This window comes from Pelmatolapia mariae, linkage group LG6 (assembly GCF_036321145.2).
Source record: "Pelmatolapia mariae isolate MD_Pm_ZW linkage group LG6, Pm_UMD_F_2, whole genome shotgun sequence".
Taxonomy (NCBI): domain Eukaryota; kingdom Metazoa; phylum Chordata; class Actinopteri; order Cichliformes; family Cichlidae; genus Pelmatolapia; species Pelmatolapia mariae.
In genome coordinates, this window is record NC_086232.1 from 21629253 (window position 1) to 21649664 (window position 20412).

A 20412-nucleotide genomic window follows, 5' to 3' on the forward strand; every position below is an offset into this window, starting at 1 on the left:
TGCATACTTACTGGTGACGTTAACGTGTCACGACCAAGGTTAGAAGAAAAGTCCCACAGACTCATCTAGTGGACATCATTGCTAAATTAGGCCTAATGTCTTACAGCAGGATGATTCTGCTTTATTCATATAATCATTTTTTAACTGCACTTAAACAACTTCTATTTTTCTTAGGCTGTCTAGAGAAAAACATGTTAGATCTTCTTCCTTCAGAACAAAAACTCCAGACACAAAGAAATATGTTTTGATTGAATAGGACTCTTTTTGTCCCACTCCCCCCCCCCTCTCACTCTGCTCTTGGTGTTAATAAGAGCCCCATGATGTAGTGATTTAGTTAGGTACATTTTGCATTTGCTCAGAACCTGATCAGATGTGTGAAAAACAATTCTCACTGAACTTGAATTGGACAGCAGAGCGACTTTTTACTAGAGAACTTTCTGTACAGATACTGATGAGTTTCTTCCATTTTCTTTAAAGCAGTTTTCAGGAATAGATCTCCATCCTTCAGGCATCCTGAAGGACATTCACAGCTCTTCCCTGGATGTTGGCTGCCTTCTGTATCATCTTTGGCATTTTTCATAGATACGGCTAAAGCAATGGGAAGCAATCATATGTAACTGGTTGCCAGTATAAAAAAAAAAAAAAAAAAAAAAAAAAAAAGCACTAAGATTTAAAACTGGCTCTTAAGTTGTCTGTTATATGTAGACACAACACTGGTTCATCCCGATTTTTTTTTTTTTTTTTACAATTGAATGATTTATAGGTCAGCATTATGTGGGTTAACAAACAAAAAACGAAAGAACATGTGCAACAGTTTATCTTCATGAATGCATGGATCCAGCCTACCTTGTATCAGTGGTTCAGGCTGCTGCTGGCCGTGTAGCAGTGTGGGGAATATTTTCTGGCCACTGTTTGAGTGTGAGTACTACCTGAGTGTTGTTGTTGACAATAATAACTACAGTGCACCTATCTTCAGATGGCTGCGTCCCGCAGGACACGACAGTGATGCTGTCATGTTCATATGGACCAAAATCTCTGACGAAATATTTCAAGCAGCTTGTTGAATCTACGCCATGAAGAATTAAAACAGCTCTGAGGGCAAAAAGGGGGTCTAACTCAGTACTAGGAAGGTCGTGTCCAGTGAGTGTGTCTAGCCTTTCAATCTTAAGAACTTGATGCTTTTTTTGGTTCAAAAATGTACTTTTGGAAGACAATCTGCTCCTAAATGATCTCAGACTCCCATTTCTGAAGTTCTGAATAAACCATCAGTTCACAGCCCATTAATCATCAAACACAGTTTCACAAATATAAAACCAGCATTATTATAGTTGCACTGAAATGAGTTTGTAGTGATATAAAAATACTGTCAGCCACCAGTGCTCCCCCTCAGCCTCAGTGAAGTTTTAATAAATAAATGAGTGGAAGACAAGAATGAGTCAAAATTCAGAACAGATAAATTTTATCATATTTCTTTCTGGACTTTAAGTTAAATCTTGGTCAGAGTTTTTCTGTTTCTTTGTGGGTTTGCCGTTCTGCTTCTGTGACTTCTGCAGCAGAGCCAGCGTGTCTCGCTTCTCAATCTTTCTGAGATGTTTCTTCTTCATCCTCTTGATCTTTGACGTATTCCGGATCTGAGAAACAAATGAGACATAAAAGTCAAATATGAGCTGATTGGAATATTACAATAAACCGAGAAAGCATTAACACACGAGGGACTGAAGAATATGCCAGTATTTCTTTTAGCTGGAGACAAGTCGACATACCACTTGAACAATCTCAGCTTTGCGTTCGTTCTCTTCTCGACGTTTTAAGTTTTCTTCTCTTCTTTTCCTCTTTTCCTATTAAAACAGGCAAAAACACAAAAACAAGTGAGGTGCAAAGCGTTGACAACACAATGGTCAGGCAGAACTGCATCACTCACTCGGCCTGCCTCCTTACCTCCTTCTGTCGAGCTTTCTCCTCCTTAAGCTGCAAAGAATACTGCTTCACCAGTGCCTTTTCCCGCTTGGCCTCCATCTTCTTTTCCCAAGAGGAGCACAATTGTTTGTCTCTCACTAAAGCTGAAAACCTTAGACGACAAAAAAAGGTTCACACTAAAGTTTTACCAACAACCTTTAGGGCGATCTGTACAGGACATCTCATTATAAACAAAACCTTATTACCAAGAACTCTCATCACCATCACCTTCCTCATTAACTGCCATGTACGTACTTTTCATTCACATACAGTACTATATAATAATAATAATAATAATAATAATCGTCCTCACCTCCCCTTGCTCCGGTCCTTCCACACTCTTCCAGATTTCGGTTTTCCCAGAGGAATGGCCGGGCGGGGCTTCTCACTGGGAGCTAGGTGAGGCTTCTTCGGGACCGGCTCTGCTGGAGCAGGTCTGGACAGAGGAGCGTCTCTGCTGCAGTTAACGGTGGACTTGTTTTCTGTATCCGCCGCTGGACTCACTGTCTGCGGCTCTGCTGGTTCCGGTGTCGGCTGCTCTGCCCCGGGACAGGGCTCTGGTTCCGCTGGCATGCTGGACCTGTCCTCGGTCGGACTCACAGGTTTCTCCTCTGTATTTGTTTCCTCCACCTCTACCGGTAGCTCCTGGAGGACTGACCTCCTGCTCCTCCGGCTGGGAGTCCTCACCGGGGCTTCAGAGCCGAGCACCGGTGCGGGAGTCCGGAACGTGCGGCCGCTGCGGGTCCGTCTGCCCTCCGCCGGCGGTTCCTGGACCTGCTCCGCTCCTGGTTCCACCTCATCGGCGGCTTTCTCTTCTGACACGGGTTTTCCTCTTTTTGGCATATTTTTAAATAAAGTAACAGCTCATTACTAAGCCTTACTTCTGTTTCCACGTGTGAGCTCTCCCAGCGTTGTGTACGTCGCGGTATTTCCGGTGTCGACGATAAACAACATGGCTTCACATTACCGCCACCTCCAGTTCTGGAGGGCAAACTACAAATTTGAACTTCCTCTAAGGAGCGCCATTGTTTGTTTGGCTTTAGCTTTTATCATGAAAACTGTGGTGTTTGCTCTTTGTAATACTCATAGAAATGTGACACCATCAATGTGTAGCTTAGTTAGCTCCATCAGTGAGTCAGTCTCAGAGATACCGGTGGATATGATGGTACTACACTGACACCAGTAGTCCAGTAGCAGGGTAAAAAAATAGCCCAGTAAGGAGCAATCTATTAAAAAGCTGACTTTATGTGACTTTAAGGGCTGTGGAAAAATAAGCATAAATTAATAACCTACTTCAAGTTTGGGGCCTCTAGAGTTAGATAGTGAGTGAATTTAGCTTGTCACAGTTCACATATAAACTAATTAAACACACTGGGATTTTGGGTGACTTCTTTCTTTACAGCCACAATCAAATTTGAGAAGTCAGTCTCTTTGGTTGCATGTCTTATTAAGGCGAGGTTGCTGGAAGTGAACCACAGAACACAGAGAGAAAGATCCTGAAATGACGCTGAAATACAAACAAGAGGAAAGTGGTCAAAGTATTTGATGAAGGCTGACTATTTTACTCTTTTTTTCCTTAAGGGCAGCAAATCTAGTTCAAAAAGAAGGAATAGGGCTTTGTTTGGATTCATCATATCACACCCATGCAAGTAGTAAAGCTTGCAACCCCCTTTTTTGATTTGTTGTATTTTTATATTTCATAGTGCAGCTCATTAATTATGTTTTATGACAGGTATAAATATCAGAAGTTATTAGAAGCAGATATTAAAACTGAGACCTCAGTCGTGCCATTTAACCTTAGCCAAGCTTTAACTGTGGGAGATGTGAAAACATTTTTTCTTAACTAAATATCCTCTTCCTTCTTTGATGTGATTACATTTAGTCACCCTTCAGACCCTGATGGAAGAATCTGACTTTAACGCCAGAATGACTTCATCACTATCCTGGCAAAGTGTGTTAGTGTTTAGGTGTTACCTAAGATCCACAGTGATGGGAGACAGCTGAACCATTTAACAGGTTTCAGTGAACAGTTTCAGGAATGTGCAACAGCACAGAATGTTCGCAAGCAGTTTTCCAAGGACCAGGACTTCCCTCAGGTAAGTGTTACCAAAACATGGATTCAGACAAGTATTTCCATAGGAACTGGGAGGGTAAGGCTTGCAGTTAACCTTCCAGAACAGATGAGTCTCCGATGAGACTGAGGAAATGGGACAGGAAAGTGCTGTCAGTAAGTGGAAATGTGAAACAGGTTTGTCTGCTTGAGTCTTCCCTCGACCACACCGACTCCTGGAAAAGAACATACATGCAACTTATAGAAGTAGAGAAAGCTAGACAACAGAACTGCACCTGGAGGACAGGAAACTATGACATGATTTGACCTTTCACCTTTTTAGACCTTCCCAAAACTTCCTTTCTGTCTAGTCCAACCATGTTAATCGATTATTAATCAGGTACTGACAGGAACACTGAGACAGGTTTGCTTGTTGTAATTTAATTTGCTGTTGTAATTGTAATTTAATTTAATAACTGTATTTGATCCAAGTCTCTGGTACACTAACTGTCAGTATTTTTCAGCATAAGGATGCATCACCTGAAAAAAGCATATTAGAAGTTGCCACTCCAAGCCCCAGGCATCAATAAAGTCAATCCACGTCAAAGCGTACCAAAACCTTCTTAAATAGCACAGCTCTGCCCTCTCTCACTTCTATCTGCTGTAAATTTGAAAGCTTTTGATTTTTTTTTGCAAGGTCCCAGAAGATAGACTGTTGCACATGTTACTGCTCACAGCAGAAAACAGGCCAAGTGTTTTCAAGTGTTCATGGGTGTTGTTTTGTAGGGGAATCTTGCCCATCACAGGGGAACCTGAACTTGTTTTCCCTCCACACACATGGCCATCCCACCGCTCACAGGCTCATCAGCCTTCTGTATAATTATATTGCTTATAAAGAATTCAATATTTTGTTTTAACTGCAATAAGATCAAAGCTTTAAGGAGAATTAGACTGTGCCTGACCAATTGGTGTAAAAACTTTAAGGCCCAGAACTCGTGACTGTACTGCCTTACTTTGTTCTAAAGTTTTTCAGGGTGGGATCTCACCTGTCAGAGGTGAACCAGCCATCCATCCTCCACTGTTTTTATTTTTTTTACAAAATTCTCAAAAACTTGCACAAAGTCTTTATCTCCACATTTTATTTTTTATCTCTAGTTAAACCACATCCAAACAGTTTTCTCACACAGTGTCCCTGCTCACACCGAGGACAAGACCAAGTATCTGTAGGCCACCCCACAGTGTCCCTCATAGGTTCACCAGCTTGGGTGTAGAGAAAAAAGCAGGTAACTAAAAGACACACACACACACACACACACACACACACACACACACACACACACACACACACACACACACACACACACACACACACACACACACACACACACACACACACACACACACACACACACACACACACACACACACAAAACGATTTCAGTCCAAATGAAACAGCTTACTTGACACACCTTTTAAAGTAAAATGTTACATTGTGAATATTAAAAAAAAAACGTCTTCAGTGCCTTAAATAAAAGGCCCAACACTGCCACCTGCTGGCTTAAAAGCGTCCATACGCCACCAGCATATGACGGCACAATAATAATAATAATAAAAATAATAATAATAAAATTAGGCCGTCCTCTTTTCCTCCTGCCTGGCAGCTCCTTATTCAACATCCTTCATCCAGTATATTCATTGTCCCTCCTCTGCACATGTCCAGACCATCTGTTCCTCACCTCTCTCATGATTTCCAGACATAAAAATATTGTGGATTTAATACATTGTCTTTCTCGTACCCATATTTCCTTCTGCTGTACATTGTATTTTTACTCTATACTGTCAGATTGTACATTTAAAAAAAGGCTTCTATCCCATAGTTCAAAACAATGACTGTCATTATTTCAAACCCTTTGAATAAAAAGCTCAACACTGCCCTCTGCTGATGTAAAAGCGTCCACACTCCACCAGCATATCACGTCACATGATTTCACTTCCGCGAGCCCAAATGAAACGACTCAATGAAAACAGCGCAGTAGATCCAGGGACGTAAGGTCCGTCGCTGACCGTGTGCAGGTAAATACTGCATGTTTTGGTAACTTTGGATGCGCTCCGAGCCTGAAACAGAGCAGCAGGACCCCTGAGAGGACTCGTAATCATGTTGCTGCTCAGAACTGGCAGCGTGCTGCTTCTGATGCTCTTTGGACGATCAGTGAGTAGACTACGCTTTTAAAGATAAAGTTTTAAACTTTTTTCGTGCATGCTCTGCAGCCCCATTACACGAACATGAAATAGGGTGCTGTGATGTGAGATCATAAAGGTTTGTAACATCTGTAGCGTCAAGCTCATGTATCGGTTGTTGTTTGTCAGAGTTTTAGACTATAAAGATGACTGGTCGATACATAGGTTACACTGGAATGCCTTGGGATAACTACAGGATCTTAATGAGACATTTTTTGCTGAGACATCCTGAGATCACCTGAGGTGTCAGTCCTGTGCCATAAAAACATGAACTTGCCAAATTATGACCACTGCAATATACAGTGCTCAGAAACAGCGCTTCCTGGTTTGCTTATATTTTGGCATATTTGTCACACGTACATGTTTCAGATCATTAAACACATTTGTAATGTTAGACAAAGATAAGCTGAGTAAATACAAAATGTAGTTTTTAACTGATCATTTCACTTTTTAACAAACAAACAAAAAAAAGTTATCCAAATGTACCCGGCCCTATGTGAAAAATTAAATGTCGTTCTTTCTCAAATTATGAATATACACAGTCTCATTAGCCACACCCAAGCCTGATTACTGCCAGGCCTGCTGATTCAAGAAATCACTTAAACAGAACCAGTCTGACAAAGTGAAGTCGGCTAAAAGATCTCCAAAAGTAACACATCATGGGACAATCTAAAGAAACACATGAGAAATAAAGTCATTGATGCTGATCAGCCTGGCCATTTCTAAAGCTTTGGAACTCCAGTGAAGCACTGTGAGAGCCATTATCCACAAAAGGAGAAAACGTGGAACAGTGGTGAACTTTCCCAGGAGTGTACGGCCTCGCATCAACAACTCATGAACGGGGTCGCAGAAGAACCCAGAACAAGATCCAATGAACTGCAGGCCTAACTTTCCTCAGTGAAGTTCATGATTCAAGAATAAGAAAGAGACTGGGCAAAATGGCATCCATGGGAGAGTTCAAGGTGAAAACCACAGCTGAAAACCATGTTGATGATCCCCAAGACGTTTGGGGAAATATTCTGTGGATTGATGACACAAAACCTGAACTTTTTGGAAGGTCTGCATAAAAAGAACATAATACCAACAGTCAAACATGGTGGTGGTAGTGTTATGTTCTGGGGCTGATTTGCTGCTTCAGACCCTGAACAACTTGCTGTAATTGACAGAAACATGAATTCTGCTCTCGACCAGCAAATTCTGAAGGAGAATATCTGAAGCTCAAGCTCACCTGAGTTACATAGCAGAACAGTGATCTGAAACACACCAGCAACTCTGAACTCCGAATTCCTCCACAGTGATGTTGCCAGGTATCGCAAATGCTTGATTATAGCTGTTGCTGCTAAGATTGGCCCAACCAGTTATTATGTTTAGGGAGCAATAACTTTTTTCACACAGCGCCAGGTAGGTTTAGATGACTTTTTTCCCTTAAGAAATTAAATCATCATTTAAAATGAATATTTTGTATGTGGTTGGGTTATCCTTGTCTAATTTTAAAATGATATGAAACATCTAAGTGTGACAAATATGCTAAAAAAAGGGAAAAAAAGATTCCGGTGTTGAATCCATTGTGTTGTGATCTGTCTACAGCTCGGGGAATCTCCTTCATTCACTGTGGACTACCAGCATGACTGCTTCCGTAAAGATGGGGAGAAGTTTCAATACATATCAGGAAGTATACATTATAACAGGATACCCAGAGTGTACTGGAAAGATCGGCTGCTCAAGATGTACATGGCAGGCCTGAACGCCATCCAGACGTAGGCTTACTTCCTCTCACTCTCTGTAATCTTCACATATCTGTGGGACTGATGTGGAAACTCAAGCGAATGAACTCAGCTTATAAGTTAATAACTGTGACAGTTTTGCTCTGTTGATGCAAACAAACATATAATCTTAGCACTATGATGCTTTATAAACTAAACTGTTAACAGATTACATGTTGGTGAATCCAAATTAATATACGGCATAATCATGACAAAATAGTTATAGAACTAAGGATGTATGATTTGATTTAAAACTTCATGTTAATGAAAGCACAAACACATCTGACAGGTTTCCTGTTGGTTTAGATGACACTGACGTTTCAGTCACTTTGCAGGTACGTTCCCTGGAACTACCATGAAGCGGTTCCAGGCTTGTACAACTTCAGTGGAGACAGAGATTTGGAGCATTTCCTTAAGCTGGCGCAGGACATCGGTTTGCTGGTCATCCTCCGGCCAGGACCCTACATATGTGCAGAGTGGGACATGGTGAGTGAAAGTGCTTGTTGACTGTGTTTTTATAATAAACTATTAAAGGACACTTAAAACATGCATTTGCCTTTTATTAATTATGTGGAGAGACCGATCCCTCCATCGATCTTAACCGCTTCTTACCCGTTCATCTACACAGTCAATTCCAAAAAAGCTGGGACGCTGTGTATAGTGCAGTGATTTGGTGGTGTTTTTATTCACAGTTGAGCACAAAAAAGGTAATTTTGGATTTGAAGGTTATCAACGTGCCTCAAAAAGGTTGTGGATGGGCCATGTTTACCACTCTGTAGCATCCCTTCTTCTTCATGTGGGAACTGATGTGACCAACTTTCGGGAGAGGAATGTTGTCCTGCTATTGTTTCATATCAGATCTAGCTGCTCAACAGCCCTGGGGGTCTTCTTTGCAGTATTTTTGGTTTACTAAAGCACTAAATGCTTTTAGTTGGTGAGAAGTCTGGAATGCAGTCAAGCCTGTTCATCATCCAGGCTGCAAAGTCATGCTGTTATTACAGAAGCACTGTGCAGTTTAGTATCACCTTCATCTGAAATCTGCGGCAATTTATGAATCAGATAGAATTGATTTCCTTTTTATTTAAATGTTTGGTCAGAAACTGTTGATGAATAATTGATGGATAAAAGGATAAGTAACAAATTTCAACAGAGTTGATCCTCTCGGGACCAGGAACACTGCTGTAAAATTTTATATTTCCCTCTGGATGAACTGAATTACAAAGCTTCCCAACCTTTGGTGCAAAGCATCATAACATCCACAGAAACCCATCACGCTGCATAATTAACCTCCCCTGCAATACATACTCTGTGGTCTTCATAGTAATTGTCATTTCTGCAGCAAATAGAAACAGAGATTCTATGCTATGCTTTAAACATGCATTTAGCAAAAGTTTCTTAATATTAGTATCAATTGCAAGTTATATTTCTGCTGTTTAAGTTTCACTGGACTTTATGGTGTATTTAAAATTTCATGTTATCTATTTTTGTGTATTTCTGCCAACCAGGGTGGTCTGCCTGCCTGGCTTCTCAAAAAGAAAGACATCGTACTGCGATCTACAGATCCAGGTGAGAAACAAAAGCAAATGGTAATGTAACCAGTGCAAATTGTATATACAACACGATTCGCAACAGAGTCATTTGTGTATTCCAGACTACATTGCAGCAGTGGATAAATGGATGGGGAAGTTGCTGCCTATGATAAAGCCGTATCTCTATCAGAATGGTGGTCCTATCATCACTGTTCAGGTGAGTCCAGGACTTTCCTGGTCTTTGGATTTGTACCTGCTTTAGCTGCTGTTGTTATGTTTTACATCATCATTACATACCTGTTTGATAGGTGGAGAATGAATACGGAAGTTACTTCGCCTGTGACTACAACTACATGCGTCACCTGTCCAAGCTGTTCCGCTCTTACCTGGGTGACGAGGTGGTGCTGTTCACTACAGATGGGGCTGGGCTGGGCTACCTCAAGTGTGGCTCAATACAAGACCTCTATGCCACTGTGGATTTTGGGCCGGGTAGGTATCTGTCAACGGTAGAATGCAGAGTGAGGTGAACACTCTAAGCTAACTTCTTGTTTTTTTCTGCACTGACTTCTTGTCACATTTCATTAGTCATTCACGGAGAAGTAGCAAAAACAAATGCATGATTATTATTGTCTCTTCCTTTTGCTAGGTGCTAATGTTACTGCTGCCTTTGAGCCACAGCGACAAGTTCAACCTCACGGGCCTTTGGTAAGGGTCGCCCTCACAATGTTCTCACAGCATGGCACATTTTCTCTTTAGGTGCTCACGGTGTTGTTTCGTTCACAGGTGAACTCTGAATTTTACACTGGATGGCTGGACCACTGGGGATCACGTCACTCGGTCGTGTCGCCCACTCAAGTGGCTAAGGTCCTCAGTGAGATGCTGCTCATGGGAGCAAACGTCAACTTGTGAGTTTATGGATCTCAGAGACTGATTGTTAGAGACAGTGAAGGGCTGCATCATCTAAAGCTAGAAATGTATTGGTGAAGTGATGCCTCCAGGGATCAAGCCACTGCTACAACTGCCACCTAACACAGTGATTGGCCAAACCTGGTGCACAGGTACATGATAGGCCCCTGAAGGTTCTTATCTATCAGACATTATGGCAGCATCATGTTGCTTAGCAGCCACTTAGCAACATGCTAAAATGACCTATTTCTAGGTCTTGATGCATTCTCAATCATCCAGGAAAGTAAATCTCTAAAAAAAGTTGATTCAACTTTTTTTGACCTATTTCTAGGATTTATGCACTGGCATTGTATCGTTTTAATTTTACAACTGCCACACAAACATTAAATTAGACGTTCCTAGCAACAACCTTGCAACAGGCTTAAGTGACAAAAATCTTTGGTACCTATCTACCACCCCATCCCATAATGCACTGAGCATTTCTCCTTCATTTACCTTTTTCATTGTCTTGTGTTTGTACACCATTCTACATTTCCACAGTGTGTCTTTTGTCTTGTGTCCTTCTCCTCATCTCCAACTTGTCATAGCAGGTGACTGACCGACATTTAAGGGTTAACAAGTTGACACTAACGGGCTCTGCACTTACAGTGGCCTGCATTTATAATGGAAGCCACAGGGTAGTGTGATCAAAAAGTTTCAGCCAAATGTTTCTTCTACAATAAAAAAAAAAGACATCTCCTTTGACAACACAGTTGTGAATAATGGTAACAAAGAGGTTATAAAAAAAGTCATGTGACACTGAGGGAGAGAGAGACAGGGCTGAGATTGTTTAGACATGCGTATAAGACGGATAGTGGATATACTGGACAAATGATGTTAAAGACGGAGCTGTCAGGCAGGAGGAAAAGAGAAGATTCATGGATGTAGTAAAGGAGCAGGAGTTGGTGTGACGTGCTAAGAGATCGGGTAACATTGAGGCACATGAGGTGACCCCTACAGGGAGCAGGTGAAAAGAAGCAGATCTGTAAGACATTATTACTCTGTGTAGTGTGTGATTAATAATGAGTCTGATCTTAAATCCACACGTGAACATTTCCTTCTTGAGAAAAAAGGGTGAAACTATGGCAAACAGTGATTGAAATGGGCTAAATCATTGTAAGAGTATACACATTGCTATGTAAAATAATTGGATACTAGCTAATTGCTCTACATTTGCAAATACAGCAGGTGCATACTTTAGTTTATATACTCACGTTCCTTCCTCCTCACACAGGTACATGTTCATAGGAGGAACCAACTTTGGATACTGGAATGGTGAGTCCACTTTGACAAACTGGTCTGATGAGATGATGATTGTTTCACATGACTTCTGACGAAAACACTGCTATTTGTCTGACTGTCACTTAATACACTCAGGGGCTAATATGCCATACGCTGCACAGCCTACAAGCTATGACTACGATGCTCCGCTCACAGAAGCTGGAGACCTCACAGAGAAATATTTTGCCATCCGAGAGGTGATCAAAATGGTACGAACACAAGCGTAAGCTTCTACTTTTACAGTGTCTAATATCTGTGAAGGTAATAAAACACTGTGGCAGCATTTCATTAGCATGCGCTAACTGTAGTTACAATGAGTAATTCATTGTTTTTTTGAGTATGGTTTTCTTGTGTAAGCCATTTTGACAAACTTGCATTTTTCCAACAGTACAGTAAGGTACCAGAGGGGCCGATACCACCATCAACTCCAAAGTATGCGTATGGTGCCGTAACAATGAAGAAGGTGGGTGATACTCATCACCTTTATTAAAGTCATTAAAACAGCTACTTTTTTAGCACTTTAATAATGATTTTCAGATTGCTTTATTAAAAATGGATAATAAATCTTATGGACTGATGAAAATTAAAGAGTAAAGTTTGACCTTGTGCCACCTGCAGCTCCAGACCGTGTCGGATGCCCTAGACGTACTGTCCCTCTCTGGCCCTGTCAAAAGCATCCATCCTCAGACTTTCATCGACTTGAATCAGGTACCAGTAATTGTTCCATTTTTCCTGTTTTATCAGCAATAATAACTTTGTACTGTCATTAACGAGTCTCTTATGCTCCTCTAGGCTTTTGGTTTTATGCTCTATAGGACCACCCTGCCCACGGACTGCACCACACCAACTCCACTGTCATCTCCGCTGAACGGGGTCCATGACAGAGCATACGTGTCAGTGGACGGGGTGAGTATCAGATGTTAGGTGGAGGTCCTTCTTCATATGAAGCCAGACTTTATCACAGTTCGCTCAGTCAGTTCAAGTTTAGACTAGCTGTTGTTCTTAAATATTTCGGTGGAAACCAAACGTATGCATCATTCAACTTACACAACTTTTGCTTTCATTAAGTTGTTGTCTTGTTAAAAAAATCACTTTTCAGATGCAAAACCCTCACAGTCCCTCTGATATGTTTTGTTTTAAATAGATGTTTTTTTGATCAGGCTTAGTAAGTCACTTATTTATTCATTAACAAACTTTGATGTCTTTTGCATCAAGACCCATAATTTTTTTTTTTGCAGTAGCCGCTGTGGATAAAAGAAGAAAAATGCCAAATCATTAAAGATGCAGCTGGATATGTTACAAAAGATGAAAACAGAAATGAAACACTGAAAAAAACTGATCTGCAATAACCACAAAGTACAGCCGCATACAATGACACGACAAGGACGGCACACTTCACTGCCAAATAACAACAGGATAAATAAAAAAGAGAAATTCCACAATTAAGGTAGAACTAATAAAGACAAAATGACTTTATTAGTTCTAACTTAACTGAGCAGAAAGCCGCTATATAAGAAGTTCGGCATGAAGTTGGCAACATTTGAGCAAACTGATCAGTTTTGCATGATTCTGGTGTAGTAATTTTACAGTTTTCTGCCAGCAGAAGAAACCCATAAAACCACTTTCCTTTGATTATTGTTCAGTACAAACAGAGACCCCAAAAGGTTGATTCTGTTCATCTAGATGTAGCGTTTTTAGTGGGTAAAACATTTAGTTCAGTCTCAGCTGACTGCAGGTTTCCCCAACCTTATAAACAGTACACAATGCACAACAACTGAAACTAGCCCACTGAATGAATGATGGGCTGTGAGGTCAGTTTCTTGATCATTAATATGCAAATTGTCATGACCATTGATCAACAACTACTGATCAAAGACCGCTGATCCGTGAGAGACCACCATTCACAGAGACCTTGAAATCATTCTCTCCTTTTTCACTGAGTAGGTTTTATTATTTTTATTTTTTTGCATCTGGATTCTTCTTCCTTCATCTTAAAAGAACTGAAATTAAAAGAAAAGAAAAAGGAGGTCTAGATGTTTAGATTTCCCCTTAAAATCAAATTTCCCTTAAAATCTGTTTCAGATGTGACACTTGGTGTGGGGTTTTTTGTGAATCATTATTTTGAAAATAATATTTTAAAAGTGCCATTTCCGTTACCTCCTCGTGGTTCTTAATCTTTCTTACATTTTCATTTAAGTCTAAAACTACAGGTAGTATAATAAGATAGATTAGTAAACAAAACAGGCTAAGCTTTTAAACTTGATATATTCTCCACTTTTTCCCCCAAACTGCTTTGCACTGATCAAGAAAATGTGATTATTTCTGCTATAATCTGGATTTTTACTGATAAAACCGTTCTTATTTCTTCTCAAGCTGGCTGTAGGAATTCTTGAAAGGGATAAAGTCTTAAGCATCAATGTGACCGGGAAGGCTGGAAGTCAGGTGGACATACTGGTGGAGAACATGGGCCGAGTAAACTACGGAAAACAGATCAACGATTTTAAGGTTTGTTTCTGTGCTACAACATGTCGTGCTGATGTTTGTCCTTTGGACATTTTAGTGTTTGTGTAACTATCCCAGGTCTACGGTCATGTGGAAATTGGTCACTTTTGCAAAAATTGTCCAGAGGTTCATGTAGGGTTTTTTTTGGTTCTTCAGAGTTTCATCAATCAGAGATCAGATATTAAAACATAATAATTGACACACAAACAAAACTATTTGCTGTTTATCTATTATTATTATTATTATTATTGTTGTTAGCTGTTTAAAAAAAAACAGTCCCATGAGCTCTTGCCCAGATCTTCTCTTCTCTTATCACAGGGCTTGGTGTCTAATCTGACCCTGGGGGCGGACCTTCTCACCGACTGGACCATGTACAGTCTCAGTATTGATGAAGCAGTCATGAAGGGCCTCCTCGGAGAAAAAGAGCCGGCCCTTTTTGATCCACCTCAGCCAGCTGATCTCTCCCCTCCAGCTTTCTATGGGGGAAGCTTCGTGATACCCGACGGCATCCCAGACCTCCCTCAGGACACCTACATCAAGCTGAGCAGTTGGAGAAAGGCATGTGACATGCACAGGAGTTTTATAGCACGCACTGGTGCTAACTTGTCAAAAGACAGGCTTTGCTTTTCTCTGTTGAATGTTCTTATGCATTGAATATTTTTGGTTTTAGAGGGTCTGCTGGATAGAAGGTGACAGTCTCGACCCCAAAGTACATCTGTTTATGTGACAGTATACAGACTGAATATTCATTTTTAGTTGCATCCTAAAAATGCAACTAAGGACCAGGTGGTGTGTTAGCCCTTTGACATCTAGATAGATACACAAGATATAAATACATTTAAATACAATTTTTGTTAATTATTTAATTTTATTTTGATGAAAAATGGGCTAAGTAGCTTGTCTACTTAATTTATTAAACCCCCCAAAATCTGACTATCCAGAGTTGGGACCAGGAAGCAGAGTTGCAGTCTTACACGCCTCTCTGCAGCTTCTCTCCTCCCGCTACCCCCCCAAAAAACCATCTCCATTGAGACTGTGTCAGCTCCCAAACAGACAAAAAACAAACCAAAAACCAGCAATAAAAAACTTAAACATAAAAAATCAAAAAGAAAGAACAATACAGAATCCACATCTGAACCAAAGAGTAAAACAGTGAAATGTGGATTATTAAATATTAGGTCTCTCTCCTCCAAGTCTCTGTTAGTACATGACTTAATAATTGACCAACAAATCGATTTACTCTGCCTTACAGAAACCTGGTTGCAGCAGGATGATTATGTTAGTTTAAATGAATCAACACCCCCGAGTCATTCTAACTACCAGAAACCTCGAAGCACAGGCCGAGGGGGCGGTGTGGCAGCAATTTTTCACACCAGTCTATTAATTAACGAAAGACCAAGACAGACTTTTAATTCATTTGAAAGCCTGATGCTTAGCCTTGTCCACCCCAGCTGTAAAACTCAGAAACCAGTCTTACTTGTTATCATCTATCGTCCACCTGGGCCTTACACAGAGTTTCTCTCTGATTTCTCAGACTTTTTATCTGATTTAGTGCTCAGCTCAGATAAAATAATTATTGTGGGTGATTTTAACATCCATGTAGATGCTAAAAATGACAGCCTCAAAATTGCATTTAATCTGTTATTAGACTCAATTGGCTTCTCTCAAAATGTAAAAGAACCCACCCACCACTTTAATCACACTCTAGATCTTGTTTTAACATATGGCACAGAAACTGAACATTTAACAGTGTTTCCTGAAAACCCTGTGCTGTCTGATCATTTCCTGATAACATTTACATTTACAATAATTGATTACACAGCAGTGGAGAGTAGACTTTATCAAACTAGATGTCTTTCTGATAGTGCTGTAACTAAGTTTAAGAATATAATCCACCCACTGTTATCATCTTCAATGCCCTGTACCAACATAGAGCAGGGCAGCTATCTGAACGCTACTCCAACAGAGGTCGATTATCTTGTTAATAATTTTACCTCCTCACTACGTACGACTCTGGATACTGTAGCTCCAGTGAAAACTAAGGTCTCAAATCAGAAGTACCTGACTCCGTGGTATAATTCTCAAACACGTAGCCTAAAGCAGATAACTCGTAAGCTGGAGAGGAAATGGCGTGTCACAAATTTAGAGGATCATCATTTAGCCTGGAGAAATAGTTTGCTGCTTTATAAGAAAGCCCTCCGCAAAGCCAGAACATCTTACTATTCGTCACTGATTGAAGAAAATAAGAACAACCCCAGGTTTCTCTTCAGCACTGTAGCCAGGCTGACAAAAAGTCAGAGCTCTACTGAGCCAACAATCCCTTTAACATTAACTAGTAATGACTTCATGAACTTCTTCAGAAATAAAATTTTTATCATTAGAGAAAAAATTACCAATAATCATCCCACAGATGTAATATCGTCTACAGCTACTTTTAGTACCATTGATGTTAAGTTAGACTCTTTTTCTCCAATCGATCTTTCTGAGTTAACTTCAATAATTACTTCCTCCAAACCATCAACGTGTCTTTTAGACCCCATTCCTACAAAACTGCTCAAAGAAGTCCTGCCATTAATTAATTCTTCAATCTTAAATATGATCAATCTATCTCTAATAATTGGCTATGTACCACAGGCCTTCAAGGTGGCTGTAGTTAAACCCTTACTTAAAAAGCAATCTCTAGACCCAGCTGTCTTAGCTAATTATAGGCCAATCTCCAACCTTCCTTTCATATCAAAAATCCTTGAAAGAGTAGTTGTCAAACAGCTAACAGATCATCTGCAGAGGAATGGCTTATTTGAAGAGTTTCAGTCAGGTTTCAGAGCTCATCACAGCACAGAAACAGCTTTAGTGAAGGTTACAAATGATCTTCTTATGGCCTCTGACAGTGGACTCATCTCCGTGCTTGTCCTGCTAGACCTCAGTGCAGCGTTTGATACTGTCGACCATAATATCCTATTAGAGCGATTAGAACATGCTGTAGGTATTACAGGTACTGCACTGCAGTGGTTTGTATCATATCTATCTAATAGACTCCAATTTGTTCAAGTAAATGGAGAGTCTTCTTCACATGCTGAGGTTAATTATGGAGTTCCACAGGGTTCAGTGCTAGGACCAATTCTATTTACATTATACATGCTTCCCCTAGGTAGCATCATTAGAAGACATAGCATAAATTTTCACTGCTATGCAGATGATACGCAGCTCTATCTATCCATGAAGCCAGGTAACACACACCAATTAGTTAAACTGCAGGAATGTCTTAAAGACATAAAGACCTGGATGGCCGCTAACTTCCTGCTTCTTAATTCAGATAAAACTGAGGTTATTGTACTCGGCCCTGAAAATCTTAGAAATATGGTATCTAAGCAGATCCTTACTCTGGATGGCATTACCTTGGCCTCCAGTAATGCTGTGAGGAACCTTGGAGTCATTTTTGACCAGGACATGTCCTTCAAGGCACATATTAAACAAATATGTAAGACTGCTTTCTTCCATTTGCGCAACATCTCTAAAATTAGAAATATCCTGTCTCAGAGTGATGCTGAAAAACTAGTTCATGCCTTCATTACTTCCAGGCTGGACTACTGTAATTCATTATTATCAGGATGTCCTAAAAACTCACTGAAAAGTCTTCAGTTAATCCAAAATGCTGCAGCAAGAGTACTGACAGGGACTAGAAAGAGAGAGCATATTTCTCCTGTTTTGGCTTCCCTTCATTGGCTTCCTGTTAAATCCAGAATTGAATTCAAAATCCTGCTCCTCACATACAAGGTCTTAAATAATCAGGCCCCATCTTATCTTAATGACCTTGTAGTACCATATCACCCTATTAGAGCACTTCGCTCTCGCTCTGCAGGCTTACTTGTTGTTCCTAGAGTATTTAAAAGTAGAATGGGAGGGAGAGCCTTCAGTTTTCAGGCCCCTCTTCTGTGGAACCAGCTTCCAGTTTGGATTCAGGAGACAGACACTATCTCTACTTTCAAGGTTAGGCTTAAAACTTTCCTTTTTGCTAAAGCATATAGTTAGGGCTGGACCAGGTGACCCTGAATCCTCCCTTAGTTATGCTGCAATAGACGTAGGCTGCCGGGGATTCCCATGATGCATTGAGTTTTTCCTTTCCAGTCACCTTCTCACTCACTATGTGTTAATAGACCTCTCTGCATCGAATCATATCTGTTATTAATCTCTGTCTCTCTTCCACAGCATGTCTTTCATCCTGTTTTCCTTCTTTCACCCCAACCGGTCGCAGCAGATGGCCGCCCCTCCCTGAGCCTGGTTCTGCCGGAGGTTTCTTCCTGTTAAAAGGGAGTTTTTCCTTCCCACTGTCGCCAAAGTGCTTGCTCATAGGGGGTCATATGATATGATTGTTGGGTTTTTCTCTGTATTTATTATTGTGCTATCTACTGTACAATATAAAGCGCCTTGAGGCGACTTTTGTTGTGATTTGGCGCTATATAAATAAAATTGAATTGAATTGAATTGAATTGTCTTTGTGATTTTGTGTTTTTCAGGGACAGATCTGGATAAACGGCTTTAATGTAGGACGTTACTGGCCGACTCGAGGGCCTCAGATGACACTTTTTGTCCCTGCTAACATCCTCAGTACAGCTACACCAAACAATGTGACCGTCCTGGAGCTGGAAGGGGCTCACTGCGGCTCTGAAGCATGCACCGTGGAGTTCACCAACACCCCCATCCTCAATGCAACAGTCCAGTCTGACTACAAACAGCACAGGAGGCTGTTTGTTAAAGAGGATTTACTGTGATGATAAGAAAACTCCCCGCTGCACAAAAGGGATCTATTTGCACATTTAGACTCATTGATTTAGCACTTGTTGGGTCACCTCAACAATCTTTCTTTTTTTTAAACTATGAAAAGTGGTTAAATTTGGGAAATGATATCAATGATGTGTGTTTTTGTGCATTTTGCTGAATTATTTTAGCCTGTTTTTTATCAGCACATTAACTTCAGGTTTCTCTACCTCACTGATTCCACATGATTCCAAATTCAGAGACTTTTTTTCCTCTTCAAAAAGGGAATGAAGTGAAAGCCACTCAAAGCAGATTTTTTTTTCTTTGTTGTTCAAAACTCAGATCAGGGAATTATTGTATTTTTAAATTACTGCGGGATTGCTGCTTTTAATCTTTTACATTACATTACATGCACTCTGAGTTTGATTTACCTTTATACACCTTTCAAATAAAAACCAAATAATTTTGGAATTTCAAAAATCCCCTTTGTCTTGTCTTTGTATGAAAAGATACCAGTCTGCCTGGCTGCTGTGGTGGTACAGTGGTTGGAAGGGTTGGGATCTGCTGCCGAGGCTTCTCTGTGTCCAAAAACATGGCTGTAACGTTCTTCTGAAGTGGCCTTGGGTGAGGCTGCACTTAAGTGCACAAAAACATGTAGTCCTCTCTATAAAGGGTAAGCGTTGTTTGTGGTGGGAAATACTGGGTGTGATGTATCCATCACCATAAGGCAAACAAAGCCATTATGGCCACTTTATTAGATATACTGAGTCAGTTAGCTTGTTAACACAAATGTCTAATCATCCAATCACATGGCACCAACTCAATGCATTTAGATATGTAGTCATGGTGAAAACAACCTGATAAAGTCTAAGTGACTGAACGTGGTCTGAATATTGCAGATAGTGCTGGTCTGCTGGGATTTTCCTGCACAAAACTGTGATACCCAGTGAGCAGCGGTTCTCTGAGTGAAAGTGTTTTGAGGTCAGACGAGAATAGCCAGACTGTCTCCAGCTGATAGGAAGGCAACAATAAGTAGATTGGGTAGTATTTTATAATCTCTGGCTCTCTTCCACAGCATGGCTTTTGTCCTGTCTTCTTTCTCTCACCCCAACCAGTCGCAGTAGATGGCTGTCCCTCCCTGAGCCTGGTTCTGCTGGAGGTTTCTTCCTGTTAAAAGTGCACTGTCGCCAAAGTGCTTGCTCATAGGAGGTCATATGATTGTTGGGTTTTTCTCTGTATGTATTATTCTAGGGTCTAACTTACAATATAAATCATCTTGAGGTGGCTGTTGTTGTGATTTGGCGCTGTATAAAATTGAACTGACTTAGAGCATTGCCTGCTCTAACAAGTCTCGATTTCGGGTGCAACATTTGGCTGCTAGGGTCAGAATTGG

At 40.6% G+C, this 20412-nt stretch overlaps 2 protein-coding genes across 3 annotated transcripts; one reads left to right on the top strand and one right to left on the bottom strand.

Annotated features, from left to right (window-relative positions):
- Positions 1 to 1442: 1442 nt before the first annotated feature.
- LOC134628558 (coiled-coil domain-containing protein 86-like) lies at positions 1443 to 2885 on the bottom strand. The gene is made up of 4 exons (XM_063475261.1): positions 2270 to 2885; positions 1939 to 2068; positions 1764 to 1838; positions 1443 to 1631 (listed from the first exon to the last, which is right to left on the bottom strand). Exons 1-4 carry the CDS (start codon positions 2797 to 2799, stop codon positions 1482 to 1484), a joined length of 885 nt encoding a protein of 294 aa, XP_063331331.1. The 5' UTR covers positions 2800 to 2885; the 3' UTR covers positions 1443 to 1481.
- A 3127-nt stretch (positions 2886 to 6012) lies between these two features.
- LOC134628559 (beta-galactosidase-like) lies at positions 6013 to 19417 on the top strand. Of its 2 annotated transcripts, none has more exons than XM_063475262.1 (16): positions 6013 to 6215; positions 7832 to 8001; positions 8343 to 8493; positions 9513 to 9573; positions 9659 to 9753; positions 9845 to 10025; positions 10183 to 10241; positions 10320 to 10441; positions 11716 to 11756; positions 11859 to 11971; positions 12151 to 12225; positions 12381 to 12470; positions 12555 to 12668; positions 14136 to 14267; positions 14583 to 14822; positions 18779 to 19417. In XM_063475262.1, the coding sequence occupies exons 1-16, from the start codon at positions 6162 to 6164 to the stop codon at positions 19031 to 19033; spliced, it is 1953 nt and encodes a 650-aa protein (XP_063331332.1). In that variant the 5' UTR covers positions 6013 to 6161; the 3' UTR covers positions 19034 to 19417. The 2 variants fall into 2 exon arrangements, with proteins under 2 accessions (XP_063331332.1, XP_063331333.1); XM_063475263.1 differs by lacking the exon at positions 6013 to 6215 and adding an exon at positions 7485 to 7551.
- The last annotated feature ends 995 nt before the right edge of the window (positions 19418 to 20412 follow it).